This window comes from Anomaloglossus baeobatrachus, chromosome 2 (assembly GCF_048569485.1).
Source record: "Anomaloglossus baeobatrachus isolate aAnoBae1 chromosome 2, aAnoBae1.hap1, whole genome shotgun sequence".
In the NCBI taxonomy this organism is placed as follows: domain Eukaryota; kingdom Metazoa; phylum Chordata; class Amphibia; order Anura; family Aromobatidae; genus Anomaloglossus; species Anomaloglossus baeobatrachus.
This window is the reverse complement of record NC_134354.1, coordinates 345,151,262-345,171,069: the sequence shown is the minus strand read 5'-3', so window position 1 is coordinate 345,171,069 and position 19,808 is coordinate 345,151,262. Positions and strand designations below refer to the sequence as shown.

General features: G+C 42.2%; 1 protein-coding gene across 5 annotated transcripts in view; it reads right to left on the bottom strand.

Annotated features, from left to right (window-relative positions):
- The window catches only part of EYA3 (EYA transcriptional coactivator and phosphatase 3), a 191,040-nt gene that overhangs the window by 94,938 nt on the left and 76,294 nt on the right, over nt 1–19,808 (bottom strand). For all 5 annotated transcript variants that reach the window (XM_075335963.1, XM_075335967.1, XM_075335964.1 and 2 more), the window contains one exon: nt 1,614–1,657. In XM_075335963.1, the coding sequence (XP_075192078.1) occupies nt 1,614–1,657 (44 nt within the window). The remainder of the gene's footprint in view (nt 1–1,613; nt 1,658–19,808) is intronic.

Genomic DNA, 19,808 nt, shown 5'->3' with positions numbered 1-19,808 from the left:
CTCGAAATTCCTGGGACTTCTAGTGTTAAAGAATTGCAAACTATTTAAAAAGGTACGAAAATATTATTTATCACCTTATTGGCAATAAAAAACAACCGCGCAATTATAATTTTTTTTTTCCTTCCCAATTCAAAGTTTTTTTGGTTTGTAATTAAATAAATTAACATACAATAAAATGTCAAATTTTAAGGAGTAAGAACAAGTAAGGTACAAGAAATCCATTAAGTAGTCAACTGGGATAAATTAACGGCATTTATATCATACGATAATTTAATTGTAATTAGTTATCAAGGTTAAGGAGTGAGAAAGACGGAGACAGTGGAAGGAAGGAGGTTAGGAACTATAGGATTCAGGGACCAGGAGAACCAGTTTAGGCCACAAACAGCAGGTGTAATACTGTGGGAGATAAAAACCCTACAGGTGGTTGGGTCAGAAAGGAGGTAGAGGTTAAGGCTATGTGTCCACGGTAGAATGTACCTGCGGATTTTTCTGCATGAATCCGCACCCGCGGATTTACCGCGGATTTTTTTTTTTTTTTTTCCCCATTCTATACCCAAATCCGCACCAAAATCCGCAACAAATAATTGACATGCTGCAGATTTTTCCGCATCAAAAACCGCAGCAAATCCGCAGCGGAAAAATCCGCAGCGGAAAAATCCGCAGCATGGACACAGCATTTCCAAAATGCCATTGAAATGGCTTGGAAGTGCCGCTGCTGCAGATTTTCGGGAAATCCGCGGTAAATCCGCGGCAAAATCCGCGGTAAATCCGCAGCGTGGGCACATAGCCTAAGAGTGAAGTAAACTCTGGTGTGAAGAAAGGACCTAGGAGGTTATCTCAAAATGTAATGTCAGGGTGAACACAAAGGATCCCAGTGATTCATAGCACTTACAGCAATTTCCACATGGATTTGGGGCAATTAGAATTGTTTTAGGATTTAAAATAAACTTTGTTGTGCACATTACACCCAAAGCATGGACAAGAAGTGTGAAATAAGAACATACGCAGCCTGCCCACAAAAGTGTTGCTGTAAGCAGCTAAAGTTGCAATAAAAATGACTAATGCTGATAACCACCACTGGGCGTTACAATAAAAAGCCCACAATATACAATATATGTATAAACATCATCCATATAAATTATAAAATACACATTGATAAAGAAAATGGATGATAAATTAGGTGTGTATTATAAACACATCCTTCTCATCTTGGCACGCTGAAATTCATTGTGAATCACTGAGCAAGCAAAGGGTCTACACCAGAGTTGAACAGTCAGAGGTTGCTTTTTAATTGGGGAGTCATAAAATGAAAAAAAAAAAATAAAAAATGAAATATTTATTATATTAATATATATATATATATATATATATATATATATATATATATATATATATATATATATATATATATATATATATATGTAATTGTAACTATAAAAAAATACAAGCTCTAATAGCATAAATTACATTTTTTTTTAAATATAAATGACTGGGTGATACGGTTACCTAACTTTACAGTATCTGTATATGGCATCACCATGACATGAACAATACTTCAGATACATAACTTTAAAAACCAACTGCTGTAAATATGAAATTAAATAACTACTAACCTTACAGTTTCCTCTCCACTATCCTGCATTTTGGCTTTTTTCACCTAAATGAATAAAACAAATAAAATCAAAAACAGAAGAAAAAAAAAGTATTCTTGGCAAAACTACAGAGTTTAAAAGAAATGTTATAAACACAGAATGTCTCATAAAAAGAGTTTTAAAATAAATATTACAGTCTAATCTGTAGAATATATAAAAAAGCCTTTAAATGTTTTCTCTTATCCCCGTGGTAGTGTATAGTATCTTTACAGAAAACCCCAAAAAGAAGTATGAAAAGAGCAGCAGAAGCAATGTCTTCAGAAGGCAATACGTGTCTATAGCTGGATACAAATGATGGCTGTGGCTTAAGTAATGTTGCTGGAGGGAAACTTGAGAACAATTATCAGATAATCCACATAATCGTAATGGAAATTTTCTTCCCAAATTCAGCAATATACAGTTTTTTGCTATTTTTTATACAATTAACCTTGCATTTAGTCATTAACCTATTAAAAGAAAATGTCCAATCAATATTCATTAAATATATAGTTAATAAAACAAAAAGAAAATTCAAGAATTAAATTATATAGACTTCACTGCTGTAACAGGGGATTGATTTTATGTATGAGCGTGCGAGGTTCTGAAGCAAAGTGTGCAGGGTTTAAAGATAAGTGTGGCACAGTTTCAACACAATTACATAGTTTGACACAAGAACATAGTTTGAATTTATCCTTATACGTTTCCCATTGGGTTTTTTTTTTTTCTCTTTGTTTTTCTACTTTGCTGTTTATCCCCATTTGATAGGTGCTCCATGGACAATGCTACCATGTGTGTATCTTGTCAGATGTATGCATGCCTTGAGCAGCCGTTTGAGGGTGAATAGGTCTGCACTCGATGCAAGCATGTTGCGTGTTTGGAAGCCAAGGTAACTGATCTAAAAAAGCAGCTTGCAACACTCAGGGGCATTGCAAACCTGGAGAGGAGTTTAGAGCTCACTGAGCTTTCTCTGGCTGGGGCCAGTGATATGGAGGAGGGTGGAGGTGGAGAAGATCAGGACCCAGAGGTAGGTAGTTGGGTAACAGTTAGAAGAAGAGGTAGGGGAAAAAGTGTCAGGGAGCCTAGTCCTGACCTGGCACAACCTAGTAAATATGGCTGTTTGGCTGATATCAGGAATGAAGGGCCAGGACTAGGGTCACTACAGCAAGACGTTGCTCCTAGCAACCAGGAAAACAACTGCTGTAGGAAGGAGGGAAATAGGAGTGCAGCAAAGCCCAGACAGATGTTAGTGGTAGGGGACTCTATAATTAGGCGGACAGACAGGCTCATCTGTCACCGAGAGCGTGAATGCCGAACAGTGTGTTGTCTGCCGGGTGCTCGGGTTCGACATATTGTGGATCGGATAGACAGATTGCTGGGTGGGGCTGGGGAAAACCCAGCGGTCATGGTGCACATTGGTACTAATGACAAAGTTAGAGGCAGGTGGAAGGTCCTTAAAAATGATTACAGGGAACTAGGAGAGAAGCTGAAGTCCAGGACCTCCAAGGTGGTGTTTTCAGAAATACTACCGGTGCCACGAGCGTCACTAGAAAAACAGCGGGAGCTTAGGGAGATAAACACGTGGCTTAGAAATTGGTGCAGGAAGAAAGGGTTCGGGTTCATGGAGAACTGGGCTGACTTCTCAGTCGGCTACAGGCTCTACGGTAGGGACGGGCTGCACCTTAATGGGGAAGGTGCAGCTGTGCTGGGGGAGAAAATGGTCAGACGGATGGAGGAGCTTTTAAACTAGGATCTGGGGGGAGGGAGGGTAGTGGAGCAAAAAAGGGGATAGATAGAGCAGATAGAGACAGTGAGATGGTAGGGGTCAATGAAGGATTAGGGGGGGATGGGACATGCAAGGAACGTAGGGAGGCTAGGAATAATAAAGGTGTTAATAGGATTAAATGTCTACTGGCAAATGCAAGAAGTCTTGCAAACAAAATGAATGAATTAGAGACTCTTATGTCAACCATGGATTATGATGTGGTGGGCATTACGGAAACCTGGCTGGATGAAAGCCATGACTGGGTGACAAACATACAGGGTTATAGTACATTTAGGAGGGACAGGAAAGACAAAAAAGGTGGCGGGGTGTGTATATTTATCAAATCTAACCTAAAACCTGTGTTGACTGATGACATTGGGGGGAACTGCAACAATGTAGAGTCAGTATGGGTAAATGTACATGGGGAGGAGAATAATGGAAAAATGCTAATTGGAGTTTGCTATAAGCCTCCTAACATACTTGAACAAATAGAGGGTGAAATGCTGGAACAAATTGAAAAGGCAGCTAATAATAATAATCGGGTTCTTATTATGGGGGATTTCAACTATCCAGACATACAGTGGGACATAGAATCTTCTGGTTGTGCTAAAAGCTGTAAATTCTTATCTACCATTCAAGACCATTTCCTCTCTCAGATGGTAGATGAACCGATGAGGGGAGATAATTTGCTAGATTTGGTCCTGTCAAATAGACCGGATACAATTTCAGATCTACAGGTCCGGGAGCACTTGGGCACCAGCGATCATAATATGGTAAGCTTCAACGTAATATTCAATAGAACATTTCAAAGGGGAAATGCTAAAACCTGGAATTTTAGGAAAGCTGATTTCAACAAATTAAGGGAAGAGCTTAAATGTGTAGATTGGGACAAAGTCATGGTAACTGGGGATACTGAACATAAATGGGGAAAGTTTAAGGATATATTGCTAGAGTCCTGTAAAAAACTTATACTCTCTGGTAATAAAATGTCCCGGAATAAAAAGAAACCACTATGGATAAATAAGACTGTACAAAGTATAATAAAACAAAAACAAAGGGCGTTTAAAATCTTGAAGGCTGAGAATACAGAAATAGCATTTCAGGAGTATAAAGATATCAATAGGCAATGCAAAAAAAGAAATCAAACAAGCAAAACTAGCTACTGAAACAAAAATCGCCAATGACATTAAAATAAATCCCAAAATCTTTTATAAATACACTAGAAGGTGGCCCGATTCTACGCATCGGGTATTCTAGAATTTACGTATTGTGTAGTTCATGTATGATTTTTGTTATAGATATATATAGATGTTGTTGTGTGTAGTTACCAAGTGTTTGTGTAGGGCGCTGTACATGTTCTGGGTGTTGTCTGGGTGTGGCGGGGGGGGGGGTGAGAGCGGTATTGTATGCGTGTTGCGTTGTTTGTGGAGCGCTGTGTGTCTGTCGCGTTGTGTGTGTGTGTGTGTTGCGCAGTTTGTGTGTGTGTGGTGTGTTTTGGGGGGAGGTATGTTTTGTGCAATGTGTGTGTTGTGCGGTATGTGCGTATATTTATGTATGCCGCGGTGTTTGTGTGCTGGGTGTTGTGTGTGTGCAGCTTTGTCTGTGTGTGTGGGTGTGTGTATGGCGGTGTTTGTGGTTCCCTGTGTGTGTGTGTGTGTGTGTGTTGGGGGGAGGTGTGCACCTCCCATCGTGCTCCATCCCCCATGCTGCGCACCCCCCATCATGCCCCATCCCCTATGCTGCGCGCATTCCCCATCGTGCTCCATCCCCCATGCTGCACACCCCCCATCGTACTCCATCCCCCATGCTGCGCACTCCCCATCGTGCTCCATCCCCCATGCTGCGCACCCCCCATCATGCCCCATCCCCCATGCTGCGCACTCCCCATCATGCTCCATCCCCCATGCTGCGCACCCCCCATCATGCCCCATCCCCTATGCTGCGCACTCCCCATCATGCTCCATCCCCCATGCTGCGCACCCCCCATCGTGCTACATCCCCCATGCTGCGCACCCCCCATCGTGCTACATCCCCCATGCTGCGCACTCCCCATCGTGCTACATCCCCCATGCTGCGCACTCCCCATCGTGCTACATCCCCCATGCTGCGCACCCCCCATCGTACTACATCCCCCATCGTGCTACATCCCCCATCGTGCTACATCCCCCATGCTGCGCACTCCCCATCCTGCTACATACCCCATGCTGTGCACCCGCCATCGTGCTCCATCCGCCATGCTGCGCACTCCCCATCGTGCTACATCCGCCATGCTGCGCACTTCTCATCGTGCTAAATCCCCATCGTGCTACATCCCCCATGCTGCGCACTCCCCATCGTGCTACATCCCCCATGCTGCGCACCCCCCCATCGTGCTACATCCCCCATCGTGCTACATCCCCCATGCTGCGCACTTCCCATCGTGCTACATCCCCCATGCTGCGCACCCCCCATCGTGCTCCATCCCCCAAGCTGCGCACCCCCCATCGTGCTACATCCCCCATGCTGCGCACTCCCCATCGTGCTACATCCCCCATGCTGCGCACTCCCCATCGTGCTACATCCCCCATGCTGCGCACCCCATCGTGCTACATCCCCCATGCTGCGCACTCCCCATCGTGCTCCATCCCCTATGCTGCGCACGCCATCGTGCTACATCCCCCATGCTATAATAGTTTTCCTATTATACTCAGAGAGGAGTATAATAGGAGAACTGTAATAGGAGGAGTAGTCCTGGGGGGAGAGGAGTATAATGCCGGCTCCTTGCACATGTGTACCGGGAGCCGGTGTACACTGGTAACTATGATACACATCGGGTAACTAAGGGACCTTAGTTACCCGATGTGTATAATGGTTACCAGCGTTCACGGGCTCCGTCAAGATCCCAGCATCGCAAGGTTATGTCTGGCGCTGCTGGGATCGTGACGGAGCCGGTGTAGAAGCAAGCGATATCCCAGGATGTTGTGAGTGTGTGGATGTGATGTGTGAGGTGTGTGTGAGAGTGAGTGTGATGTGTGTGTGTGTACTCACCTGGGAGTCGGAGCTCCGTGTCAGTTGGGCCAGAGCGACCGTGCATTGCGTGAGGGGGGCGGGGCCTGCAGAGAGCCGGGGCGAGAGGCCAATCCGTGTGGGGGGGGCGGGACCATGGCGAGCCCAGCGGCCAATCAGCTTTGTGTCACCGTAAGGACACAATTTTGGAGCATGACAGACAGACAGACAGACAGACAGAATAAGGCAATTATATATATATAGATTAATGCCAAAAGGAAAACAAAGGATAGTATTGGCCCCTTAAAATATAACAAGTTAGTTATAGAGGACAAACAAAAGACTGAGATATTAAATAGGCATTTCTCATCTGTGTTCACCAAGGAACTGACTGTACCAGGCATCATTCAACAAGTGAAAAATCAAAGTTCACCACCCGATATAATTAATTTAACACAAGAAGTACGCCTACGTCTGAGTAAATTAAACATTGACAAATCCCCAGGGCCAGATGGCATTCATCCACGAATATTGAGGGAATTGTGCTCCGTAATTGACAGACCGCTGTATCTCATCTTTTTAGACTCGCTTGTAACAGGGTTGGTGCCTCAGGATTGGAGGATTGCTGATGTGGTACCGATATTTAAGAAAGGTAAGAGGGTAGATCCAGGCAACTACCGTCCAGTAAGCCTGACATCAGTAGTATGCTAAGTTTTTGAGGGCATTTTAAGGGATGACATGCAAAAATATGTTTCAGAAAATAATATAACTGACAAACAGCATGGATTCATGAAAGATAAGTCGTGTCTAGCCAACCTGTTGGGGTTCTATGAGGGGGTAAGTGCAAACCTGGATATTGGTAATGCAGCTGATGTGATTTATTTGGACTTTGCAAAGGCATTTGATACTGTACCACATAATAGGCTTATACTAAAGCTCCAGAAGCAAGGACTGGGGGAAATTATATGCAACTGGGTAAGGAATTGGCTAAAAGATAGGAAACAAAGAGTAGTCATAAATGGTATATTCTCTAAATGGGCCATAGTCAGCAGTGGGGTGCGGCAGGGATCTGTGCTAGGACCAATTCTTTTTAATCTCTTTATTAATGACCTTGTGGATGGGATTGATAGTAAAGTGTCAGTCTTTGCTGATGACACCAAACTATGTAGGATATTAAAAACTGACCTTGATAGTATAATATTACAAAAAGATCTGGATAAGATGTCAGAATGGGCAGATACTTGGCAAATGAGATTTAATGTTGATAAATGTAAAGTAATGCACCTAGGGCGGAGTAATCCTATAACTGCGTATACATTAAATGGAAGTAAACTCGGGACTACAGAACAGGAGAAGGACTTGGGTATTCTCATTACAAATAAGCTGAGCAGCAGCACTCAATGTCAAGCAGCAGCTGCTAAAGCAGACAAGATTCTAGGGTGTATAAAAAGAGAGATTAGATCCCGCGATCCCAACGTATTATTACCCCTCTATAAATCACTTGTAAGGCCACATCTGGAATATGGGATCCAGTTTTGGACTCCACATTTTAAAAAGGACAATCAGAAGTTAGAGTCAGTTCAAAGGCAGGCAACTAGACTACTACAAGGAATGGAAGGCCTCCCATATGATGACAGGTTGAAAAAGTTAGATATGTTTAGCTTAGAAAAAAAGACGTCTCAGAGATCTCATTTATATGTATAAATATATGTGTGGTCAATATAAAGGACTGGCACATGACTTATTTCTTCCGAAGACAATACTAAGGACCAGGGGGCACTCACTGCGAGTGGCAGAAAAGCGATTCCGACAGCTAAATAGGAAAGGGTTCTTTACAGTTAGAGCAGTCAGACTGTGGAATACCCTACCACAAGAGGTAGTAATGGCAGATACTATAACCGCTTTCAAAACAGGGCTGGATGATTTCCTCAGTACACACAACATTGTTGGTTATAAATGACTTAGTGACCAAATGTAGAACTGGTAGAGGAAGGTTGAACTAGATGGACCTAGGTCTTTTTTCAACCTTAGTAACTATGTATGTATGGACAGAAATGATGTCAGGAGTAATAATTGATGTTTTCCATTTAGTTTTTCTTTTTAGGATATTCAACTGGCCATATTAACAAATAGGGAGGAAGAAAGATCTGAAAAAGTAGTGGGGGGAGGGGGAAGGTGATACCAATGTGATATGACTGAAGAATGAGTGTGATTAGATAGGAATCCTAATCAAAAGATAGTGATCACAGGTATTATTTGATCCATCCAAAACTCAGTATCAAAGAGGTGTCCTCTGGTTGAACCTATTTCACCATGACCAAGAGTACGTGTTAGTAGATCTTGAACAAACCACTTATGAGGAAGGAACGCTTACAGTTTAACATATGCAGGAAACTCGTGGTTAGCTAAAAACATGTGTAGGAAAATGGTGATGTAAAAGTCACGGCTCATTGCAATATATGCAGGAAACTAGTGGTCAGCTGGCAACATGTGCAGGAAGCTACTGGTGCCCACAGCAGCTTGTGGTCAGGTTACATGACCATGACTCAGCAATGACATGCTGGTCACCAATTGCAATATTCAGTGCACACGACGTACAAAGTTGGTATAAAAATACAGGGCTCGCTTAGTGAGACAGGGACGTTTCCAGGACGCTAAAGTGGACGCACTGTTCCTGTGATGCAGAGGCCGGGTTGTTTTCCTTCTCACTAATAGAGTCCCTCCGATGAGAAAGGCGTGCTACAACATACGGTAATGTTGATACATATTTCTGTTATTGTATAAGATTCTATGACTATAAAGTAGTTCTAATGCCTATGTACCATTGATTATTCATGTGCTATTAAAATAAATAATATCTTGCTATAAAGAATCTTAGTATTCGTGCCTGATTAGGATATCAGTGAGCGTAAGTAAGTACTATTAACAATAGAGTACAGGAGTTCATAATGTATATATTATTAATCGACTAAAGTCATCATATCATGGTGTGAAAGGTAACACAATTACCTCCGACGAAGCCGTTGCGAAACGCGCGTCAGGTGTGGGCGGTGTGCTCTGGTGGGGCCTTACATATTGGTGGGTATCTTTTCCAGGCTGAGCTCTTTCTATTCAGGGTTCATTATCCCTGTCAGCAGTGACCGGTGTCTGTTTTTTGTCATGGCTATTTGACCTGTAGCCTGCCTCTACACCCTTCATTATTGAAAGTTTGTGCAATGCTATTGTGCTAGGATTAGTTACGTTATCTAATCCTTAATTGTGTTACCTTTCACAGCAGCCCTGGCTATTGTTTGCCAAACTTATTATCAGGCTGCGTTTATTTTGCATGGCTACAATAATATTTACATTCTAATTGTCAAATTAACATTCACTGGTTGCTGTAATTAGAGGTTATTTAACCCTTGCAGACCAATACATGGGTCTCTGTATTTATTGTTGATACTATTACCTCTATTCTCCTAGAGCCTTTACTTGCAATGTGCAATATATAATAAGCCCCATTTATTGTCACACCGCCCAATTTCTTGCTGTGTTGATTTTAAAATTGTCTGTGTATGTCCTCTATGTGTCACGCATAATAAATAATTTGTTATACTTTTTCAAAAAACTGTGTGCATTGATGCCCTTATTGATAGACTTAGTCTGAACGTTGAATAGACTAATTTCTGTAGTAGCGTAAGTACGTAAGTACGGGCTTTCAGCCCCCTTTTTAGGAGAATTTAGCAAGACATAAATTGGCGTAGTAGTCAGGATTACTTCTACAAGAAGTAATTAACGAATTTTTGTAATTTAGAAACTAAAAAACATATTTGGCAAATTTCCAGATTTATTTTTTTTTTCTTCCAATCTTATTACATAGTGTCAAAATGTTCAGAAAACGTAAGGAAAATGGTAAGGAAGTTGTTGTGGAGATCCCCGGCTGGACTGAGGCTCCCTACAATCTAAAGCTGGTGTCACACATAACGACGACGACAACGACGTCGCTGCTACGTCACCATTTTCTGTGACGTTGCAGCGACGTCCCGTCGCTGTCGGTGTGTGACATCCAGCAACGACCTGGCCCCTGCTGTGAGGTCGCCGGTCGTTGCTGAATGTCCAGCTTCATTTTTTGGTCGTCACTCTCCCGCTGTGACACACACATCGCTGTGTGTGACAGCGAGAGAGCGACGAAATGAAGCGATCAGGAGCCGGCACTGGCAGCTGCGGTAAGCTGTAACCAGCGTAAACATCGGGTAACCAAGGGAAGACCTTTCCCTGGTTACCCGATGTTTACGCTGGTTACCAGCCTCCGCTCTTGCTGCCAGTGCCGGCTCCTGCACTGTGACATGTGGCTGCAGTACGCATCGGGTAATTAACCCGATGTATACTGTAGCAAGGAGAGCAAGGAGCCAGCGCTAAGCAGTGCGTGCGGCTCCCTGCTCTCTGCACTGTGACATGTAGCTGCAGCACACATCGGGTTAATTAACCCGATGTGTACTGTACCTAGGAGAGCAAGGAGCCAGCGCTAAGCGCGGCTCCCTGCACATGTAGAACAGCGACGTTATGATCGCTGCTTCTGCTGTGTTTGACAGCTAAGCAGCGATCATAACAGCGACTTACAAGGTCGCTGTTACGTCACCGAAAATGGTGACGTAACAGCGACGTCGTTGTCGCTGTCGCTTAGTGTGACACCAGCTTTATAGCACATGAATTGGTCAATTGTGGATTGGCAGAACAATGGCAGGATAAGCTCAAGGGTAGTGAACCTAGTGATGTTGTGAATGTACTCAGTAGTGTCCCTGTGAAAGCAGGTGATGTAGTGTCTTTAGGACGGCGCATCTGGATTTTGGCAAGTGCATATCGCGCGATGCATGAAATCTAAAGATGTAGAAGAAAGGTTCCCAGATGGAACAAAAGATGATAGAATTAGGTGGCCAAAAAACAGTTCTGGAATGCAATACTCGACCGTGGAAGGATAAAATGGAACATTATCACAATGTGGCAGAAAAAGCTGAAATAAAAATTGCTCAAATAAGTACAAGAAAAGAAGAGGAAAGGTAAATAAAACCAAAGTACATAAAAGGATCGCCTCAGCTTCTATAAACTGGGATCCCGATACTTGGGATGGGATGTGTGGGATTCATCTTCATCATCTGATGAGGAGGATTATCATAAAGGGAAGATTCAGGCTAACCCAGTAACAAAGCACCTAGAGAGGACAGAGAATGAGATCATCCGGGAACATGTCCGGGATGGTCAGGGAAATCTGCAATATGATGAAGATGGTAATGCTATCACAAATGAGAGAACAATTCCTCATATAAAGAATCGAGTAACCATTGAAGATTACTCTCAGGGAGAAGTTGATAGCATTTTAATACAGTTTAGACAAAAACCAGGAGAAGGAGAAATTCCCTGGTTGGTCAGGGTGCACGATCTCGGAGGAAGTGGAGTGCACTTTGACGCCAGAGATGTGGCAAAATTTGTCACCATGTCTCGGGACCCAGTAATTCAGAGATCAATAAAAAATTATTTTGTTGATCATAATGAGCAAGGCACTCAAAACTTAATCATGATCTTAGCCCATGCTTTTCTGGACAAATACCCATCAGAAGGAGACTTTCCTATCAATGATAAACCTTGGTATACCTTAAAAGATGGTATGGAACGGCTGAAGGAAGAAGCAATAAGGAATGCTCTTCCTCTTTTGGGAATGGATGATGATTATCTCCAGTACCCATTGACAGCCAGCATAAGAAAGAGGCTGGTTAAACATGCTCCTCCAGCATACAAAACAGTTATTTTAACCTTAACTGTAGGGCTGACTGGAGAATCAATCTGTGTAGTTCTAGGGAGGATGAGGGAGTTACAGGATATGGGACAGTGGGATAAACTGTCCCCTGGAGGCCATCTTGGTAACAGTAAGCCAAACAATCCTGATTGGAAAGGGAAATCAGTAGGGGAGGCCCCACGGGTGTCTCACAAAGACATGTTCCAGGCTTTCCTTAAAGCCGGGATCAATAAGGAAAGGATGGAAAGGAGACAGGAGAATTATGGAAGTTGTACAAACAGAAAGTTCTATCCGCAAAGAAAGTGACCACTACAAATGTGAAGGGGGGCACAAAAACCCCCAAGGTTAAGAAATCAGAAGGAAAAGAGGAAACCCCCCCCAAAGAAAGTGTCTTGGGAAGATTTTCAGTCAGTTTACTCATGGGAAGAACTGGTTGCAGCCGTGGCCACAAAAGGTCATGGAAGGAAGGGCTAATACATACACTGAAGTCTGTGTAAATGAAAGTTCAGAAGGAAGTGATTTACCATAGGTAGCCAGCCAAGCCCCCCTTTTGATAAAAAGGGACGAGCGTCCCTACGTCAATCTTAGCATACATTGGAAAGGGGGAAATGTTCAAAGAGTCCCAACTTTGACACAGGGGCAAAGGCTGCTTTAATTCATGGAAACCCAGAAAAAAATAAAAGGACCTGTAGTAAAAATTGCTGGACTAGGTGGTCAAGTGATCACCGGGGTTCAGACACAGGTAGCTTTGAAGATAGGTAATTTACCTATCAAGAAGAAGTATACAGTGCTGGTAGTTCTTATACCAGAATTATTTTGGGAATTGATGTCCTAAAATTGATGACTCTTAATCTAACAGAAGGAAAATTCTCCTTTGGGGTTAAGTCTTGTCATAAGGAAATGCGACCGGTGGTGGTGGGCAAATTCAAAATGCCCCCTGTACATGTGCCTCCAACTACAAAAATGGTAGCTATGAAACAATATCGAATACCAGGTGGTCACAGAGAGATAAGAGAAACCATTAAAGAATTTGTAGAAACTGGGGTAATGCGCCCTACTACTACCGCATGGAATAATTCTGTCTGGCCAGTTAAAAAGAGTGATGGCTCCTGGCGCATTAAATCGTATAGACCTGGCTCACTATATATATTCGGGTGCTCTGGAGAAACAATCAACTAAAATCCAAAATTATCCCCGGCACTCCAAGAAGAAAGAAAACAATGTCTGGGTATCTTTGATGTTTTTTATTGTGTAATAGTCTTATCTCAACGTTTCGGTCACACCTTGACCTTTATCAAGAGAATATATCAGACTATGAGGCAGAGGAATCAATATATGAATAATACTCGAAAAGGAGCGATACGAGTCACCACTCAAATGGAGAGAGAATGAATGATTGGTGCGTGTGAGCACTGTCAAACGGCGTGGAAAGGTGTACAAGATATAATATGTATCCGGAAACCGGTGAAACCAATCTGGAATTGGCACAATTATCCAGTAGGTAGTGCAAGTCTCCTATACTTGCTTTAAAACGTATAGCCCATAATGGCGAGGGTTAATATTAATCTATAAACAGCCGTGAGGAAGAATTGTATAGGAGTCCTTGTTAAGGGTGGTAGTGGGATAGCAGGAGTTATCCTGATTGCCAGTACCAGTGTCCTATATTCGTTGCGGACTCTGAAATGAAACAGCTTATGTGAAGACAATGCCCTGTGCAGTAGGTTATTCCCAAAGGGGTTGCTTGGAAATGGAAAGGTCAAAAAGACCCATGAGGAGCAAAGGGAACCTGTGTCCAGTAGGGATAGTGGCCGGCTACTGGACACAGGTTCCCTTTGCTCCTCATGGGTCTTTTTGACCGTTCCATTTCCAAGCAACCCCTTTGGGAATAACCTACTGCACAGGGCATTGTCTTCACATAAGCTGTTTCATTTCAGAGTCCGCAACGAATATAGGACACTGGTACTGGCAATCAGGATAACTCCTGCTATCCCACTACCACCCTTAACAAGGACTCCTATACAATTCTTCCTCACGGCTGTTTATAGATTAATATTAACCCTCGCCATTATGGGCTATACGTTTTAAAGCAAGTATAGGAGACTTGCACTACCTACTGGATAATTGTGCCAATTCCAGATTGGTTTCACCGGTTTCCGGATACATATTATATCTTGTACACCTTTCCACGCCGTTTGACAGTGCTCACACGCACCAATCATTCATTCTCTCTCCATTTGAGTGGTGACTCGTATCGCTCCTTTTCGAGTATTATTCATATATTGATTCCTCTGCCTCATAGTCTGATATATTCTCTTGATAAAGGTCAAGGTGTGACCGAAACGTTGAGATATGACTATTACACAATAAAAAACATCAAAGATACCCAGACATTGTTTTCTTTCTTCTTGGAGTGCCGGGGATAATTTTGGATTTGGCTCCTGGCGCATGACAGTTGATTATAGGGAGTTAAACAAGAATACTCCTCCGCTGTCAGCTGCAGTTCCGGATACAAAAATGATTGTGGAAAATATTCAGACTCACTCCGGAACTTGGTATGCAGTAATTGATTTGGCAAATGCTTTCTTTACTATACCTATAGAAGAGAAGGCTCAAGATCAATTTGCATTCACTTGGTTAGGGAGACAATATACCTTTACCAGGTTACCCTAAGGATGGCTACATAGCCCCACAATCTGTGACCGGACGGTGGCAGAACATTTGGATGGATTCGATCTACCATCAGAAATGCAGATCTCACATTATAAAATCGATGATATAATGATACAAGGACAAGATGAGCAAAGTGTGAAAGATCAATGGACAAAACTGGTTGCTCATATCAAAAGTAAAGTATGGGAAATCAATGATGCCAAGGTTCAAGGACCATCTCAGGTGGTAAAATTTCAAGGAATTCAGTGGAACAAGGGGCACAGAGAGATCTTGCTCAATGCCAGACAGAAAATTATTAATTTTCCGGTCCCTAAATCCAAACAGGAGACTCAGTCTTATATTGGATTGTTTGGTTTTTGGAGACAACATATCCCTCATTTGGGACAAATGTCTCATTTGTACAAAGTAAAGAGGAAAAAATATGAGTTCCACTTGGGAGAGGAACAGCAAAATTCATTTGAGATGGTCAAGGAAGTGATACAACAAGCTGTGGATCTATGGCTAATGTTGTCAGGACCCGTGGAGATGCATGTGTCAGTTCAACATATGTATGCCAATTGGTCACTTTGGCAAAAAGAAAGGGGGGAAAAAAAAAAAAAAGTTCATTTTGGAATAGAAAATTACCAGATGCTGGAGAAAAATACACTCCTTTTGAACAGCAATTGTTAGCTTGTTATTGGGCTCTGCTGGAGACGTAACAATTAACCATTGAACATAAGGTATTGCTGAGACCAGCAATACCCATAATGCAGTGGGTGTTGTCCAATCCTAAAACCAATAGGGTGGGGCACGCCCAGGAACAAAGTATTATTAAATGGAAATGGTACATTTCGGAAAGGACCAAGAAGGGAGAAGGCGGGATCGCCACTCTACATGAGAAAGTGGCAGAGGTAGCTGAGGAAACATCTTTTCCCAGCTAAGCTGCCATGCTAGAAGAATCCCCGGTGAAGTGGGGGAAAGCATATGAAGATTTAACCGAACAACAACAAACACATGCATGGTTCACAGACGGATCGGCTCGTTATGGGAGTGGGAAAAGGTTGTGGAAAAGTGTTGCATATAATCCCAGATTGGAAAAATGTATGTCAATAGAAGGGGAAGGCAAAAGTAGCCAATATGCAGAACTCTATGCCATATTTTTGGCATTATCTTTTGAACAGGGGGAAAAAAAAAAAAAGCGTCATCTTTATACTGATTCTTGGTCAGTAGCAAATGAATTAGCCACATGGATGATGGGATGAAAAAAACACAATTGGTTAATTCATGGAAAAGAGATTTGGGGCAAGGAAGTGTGGCTAGACATTGGAAAGATTATTCAATATACCAAGACCACTATATTTCATGTCGATGCTCATGTCCCTGACTAACTTAACGTTTGTTTAATTCAGAAGCAGATAAATCAGCAGCCATCAGACAAGTCAGTCCAACAGTTGACAAGGAAAAAAGGAGGCATGGTTGCAAGGTACAGCTGTTTGGGCACACCAAAAGAGAGACACCTTATTCAGCAGGTTTAGACCTCAGTACATTGGAAACTGTTGTGGTACCCCCAGGTAAGGTAAAACCAATTTCAACAGGATTGGGTTGCCAGATACCAAAGGATCATTATGGTCAAATAGCCACTCGTTCTAGTTTAGCATTAAAAGGAGCCATAGTGGTGGGAGGGGTAATAGATGCAGATCATCAGAGAGAAATCAAGGTTCTGATGCTAAATTTGGAAAATAAACCTTTGATCTTGGTGAAACACCAGAGGGTGGCTCAGATTTTGATAATTCTAATAAACGTGTCTGAGATAAGAGAAGGAACTGGCCCGGCAGAATTAACAATATGGGGCACTAAAGGTTTTGGATCCTCTAATAGCACAAATGTAGGAGCAAAAGTATGGATTCAAAACCTCTAAGGACCGCCCTCAGGGGCAGAGGTAATAGCGTTCGGAAAAGATCGTACTCTCCTGATAATGAGACCAGGAGTGGAGAAGTGGGAATATGTTCCACAAGAAAAATGTTATTTACGAGAATAATATGCATCTCTATTTGCAGATGGTGTTGTAAATAAGCGGAATCCATGGTATAGGTTACTGGGAAGAGCTCGATAGTGAAGAGATGGAGAAATTCCTGTGTTTGATGTTTGCCTCTTTGGTTGTTGGATGGACAAGTCTACATCAGGAGGAACCTATGGCGAATAAATTTGTGATGCACTATCACATTTTAACTGATGCGCTGAACAGTAGCCAACACACAGATTGTTGGATCTGTACACATTCTCCGGTTACAGCCACCAGTATCCCTTATCTGGCTACCCCGGTATCGATGGAGGTAATCTTAAAATGGAAAAGTTGTTCTGATCATCTTGCTGATAAAGACACTCGAAATGTTCGCCTATGGAATACTACAGTACCCATTCCCGTAGTGGGATGGCTAAATCTTCCATGGTGGCAAGGCAATTTAGGTGGAACAGTCACCAATTTACAATATCTGGCTTTTAAGGGAAGAATTTGAGTACCAAGAAATAAGACTGGACTGACTAACCTGGGATTCCTCCCTATGGAGCATATAAAAATAAGTTTTGGGACAGCTATAAATACTGTAGATGCTTTTAAACCCAGCTTAGTGGAATGGACAATTCATGATATGTTATGGCCTTATGCCAGTATGTTCATAAATGGGACTAGTGAAACTTGTAGTAACATATCGGGAAATTTAATGTGTAACGATTCCTCTGAATATCGAGCAAATGCCAAAACACATGATATTCCAGGGAGCTTTTCAAATAATATTGCTTTTAGTTTTAATATACATAGTAGTGAAAGTGATTATATTTGTAATTCAACGTTTATCCAAACAAACCAAGAAATCAAAATTTGTGGCAAAGGCAATGATAGTGTCCTATTCAAAGCGATGCCTCTTTGTCATGGTATGGTGTTTTCCAAGTGATCTTCCTCTAGTGGAATACGGATGATGGAAAATGATCTCTGGGATCAAGGACAGATTGTGATACCAATGTGATATGACTGAAGAAGGAGTATGATTAGATAGGAATCCTAATCAAAAGCTAGTGATCACAGGTATTATTTGATCCATCCAAAACTCAGTATCAAAGAGGTGTCCTCTGGTTGAACCTATTTCAGCATGACTAAGAGTACGTGTTCGTAGATCTTGAACAAACCACTTATGAGAAAGGAACGCTTACAGTTTAACATATGCAGGAAACTCGTGGTTAGCTATAAACATGTGTAGGAAACTGGCGATGTAAAAGTCACGGCTCATTGTAATATATGCAGGAAACTAGTGATCAGCTGGCAACATGTGCAGGAAGCTACTGGTGCCCACAGCAGCTTGTGGTCAGGTTACATGACCATGACTCAGCAATGACATGCTGGTCACCAATTGCAATACTCCGTGCACACGACATACAAAGTTGGTATAAAAATACAGGGCTCGCTTAGTGAGCCAGGAACGTTTCCAGGACGCTAAAGTGGACTCACTGTTCCTGTGATGCAGAGGCCGGGTTGTTTTCCTTCTCACTAATCAAGTCCCTCCGACGAGAAAGGCGTGCTACAACATACGGTAATGTTGATACATATTTCTGTTATTGTATAAGATTCTATGACTATAAAGTAGTTCTAATGCCTATGTACCATTGATTATTCATGTGCTATTAAAATAAATATCTTGCTATAAAGAATCTTAGTATCCGTGCCTGATTAGGATATCAGTGAGCGCTTCATAAGTACAGGCTTTCAGACCCCTTTTTAGGAGAATTTAGCAAGACAGGGGGGCGATAGTGAAGAAGATCACAGATCTTGTGTACTCCCCGGCCCAGGAGTTGTGGTATGATCAGACCATGTCCCTGTACAATCAGATACAATCATTACACAGTACATAGCTGGGACACATATATAAAATTATATATGTGATTATATTTAAAATTATCTCAGCACAGGAACATCCAATTGTGGAAATTATCATTATTCCAAGATTTATTGATTAAAAATCAACTTTAAAATTAACTTTGCTTTTGGGAAACCCCTTTAAAAGCGCAGCTCACATCAGCGGTATTTTGCCGGAAAGCCGGCACAAATGTGTTTCAGCTCCATTCATTTACAATGGAATCGCGGCAAGATGAGGTCACATGCGGTCGCATGCATCGCACGTGACCGCATCTTGCTGCGATTCCATAGGAAATAAATGGAGCTGAAATGCATTTGTGCCGGATCCAGCTTTCCGGCAAAATATCGCTGATGTGAGTGCGGCCTAAGGTCAATCCACCAATGACTTACTAGCAAGTCAGGAGCAAAAAAAAAAAGGGGTTTAATCAATGTGTTATTGGCTATGCATTGCATGGTTTGTGTAATGCCCGAACACATTGCAAGTTTCCTGAACCAAACTAAGTCTCAATGGCATATTTGAGGATGCTGGTCAGTCAAGAAACTAGCATCTAGTCTGGGCACTGCGGTCCGTACAATCACCATGTGAACGGTGCCGTAATATGAGAAACACAATACAAGCAATAACAAAATATGACATCTAACAGACGTAATGATTTTCAGCTTTCCTCATTAATCAATCTCTATCAATCTATTTATTTATAAACTGCATTATCCCACTTCTACCTGTGTGATACTTAGGACTGAAGCTGAATGCAAACATCTTACAGATTTGCTCATTAAACTGTACACGTTTTGGCGCAACTGATACATCTGCAGATTAATTGGTGTAACGACAGGTGCAGAACAGATAAAGGATACACGTGCATTTGTATAACAAGTCATGCAGCCTACGCCCCACACTGGCACAGATGTCAGGACTTATTGATATGAAAACAGTGCAGCAAACAAAATATTTACAACATTTCCCCCAATATAAAAATTTGGGTAACTCCTTTATAAACCACAAATCTTCAGAAACTATTATTCAAGGTAGTTTGGTCCCTCCAAAGTGCTACAGGTTCTATTAACCCCTTCACTACCTTGCAATTTTCCGGGTTGTTTTGG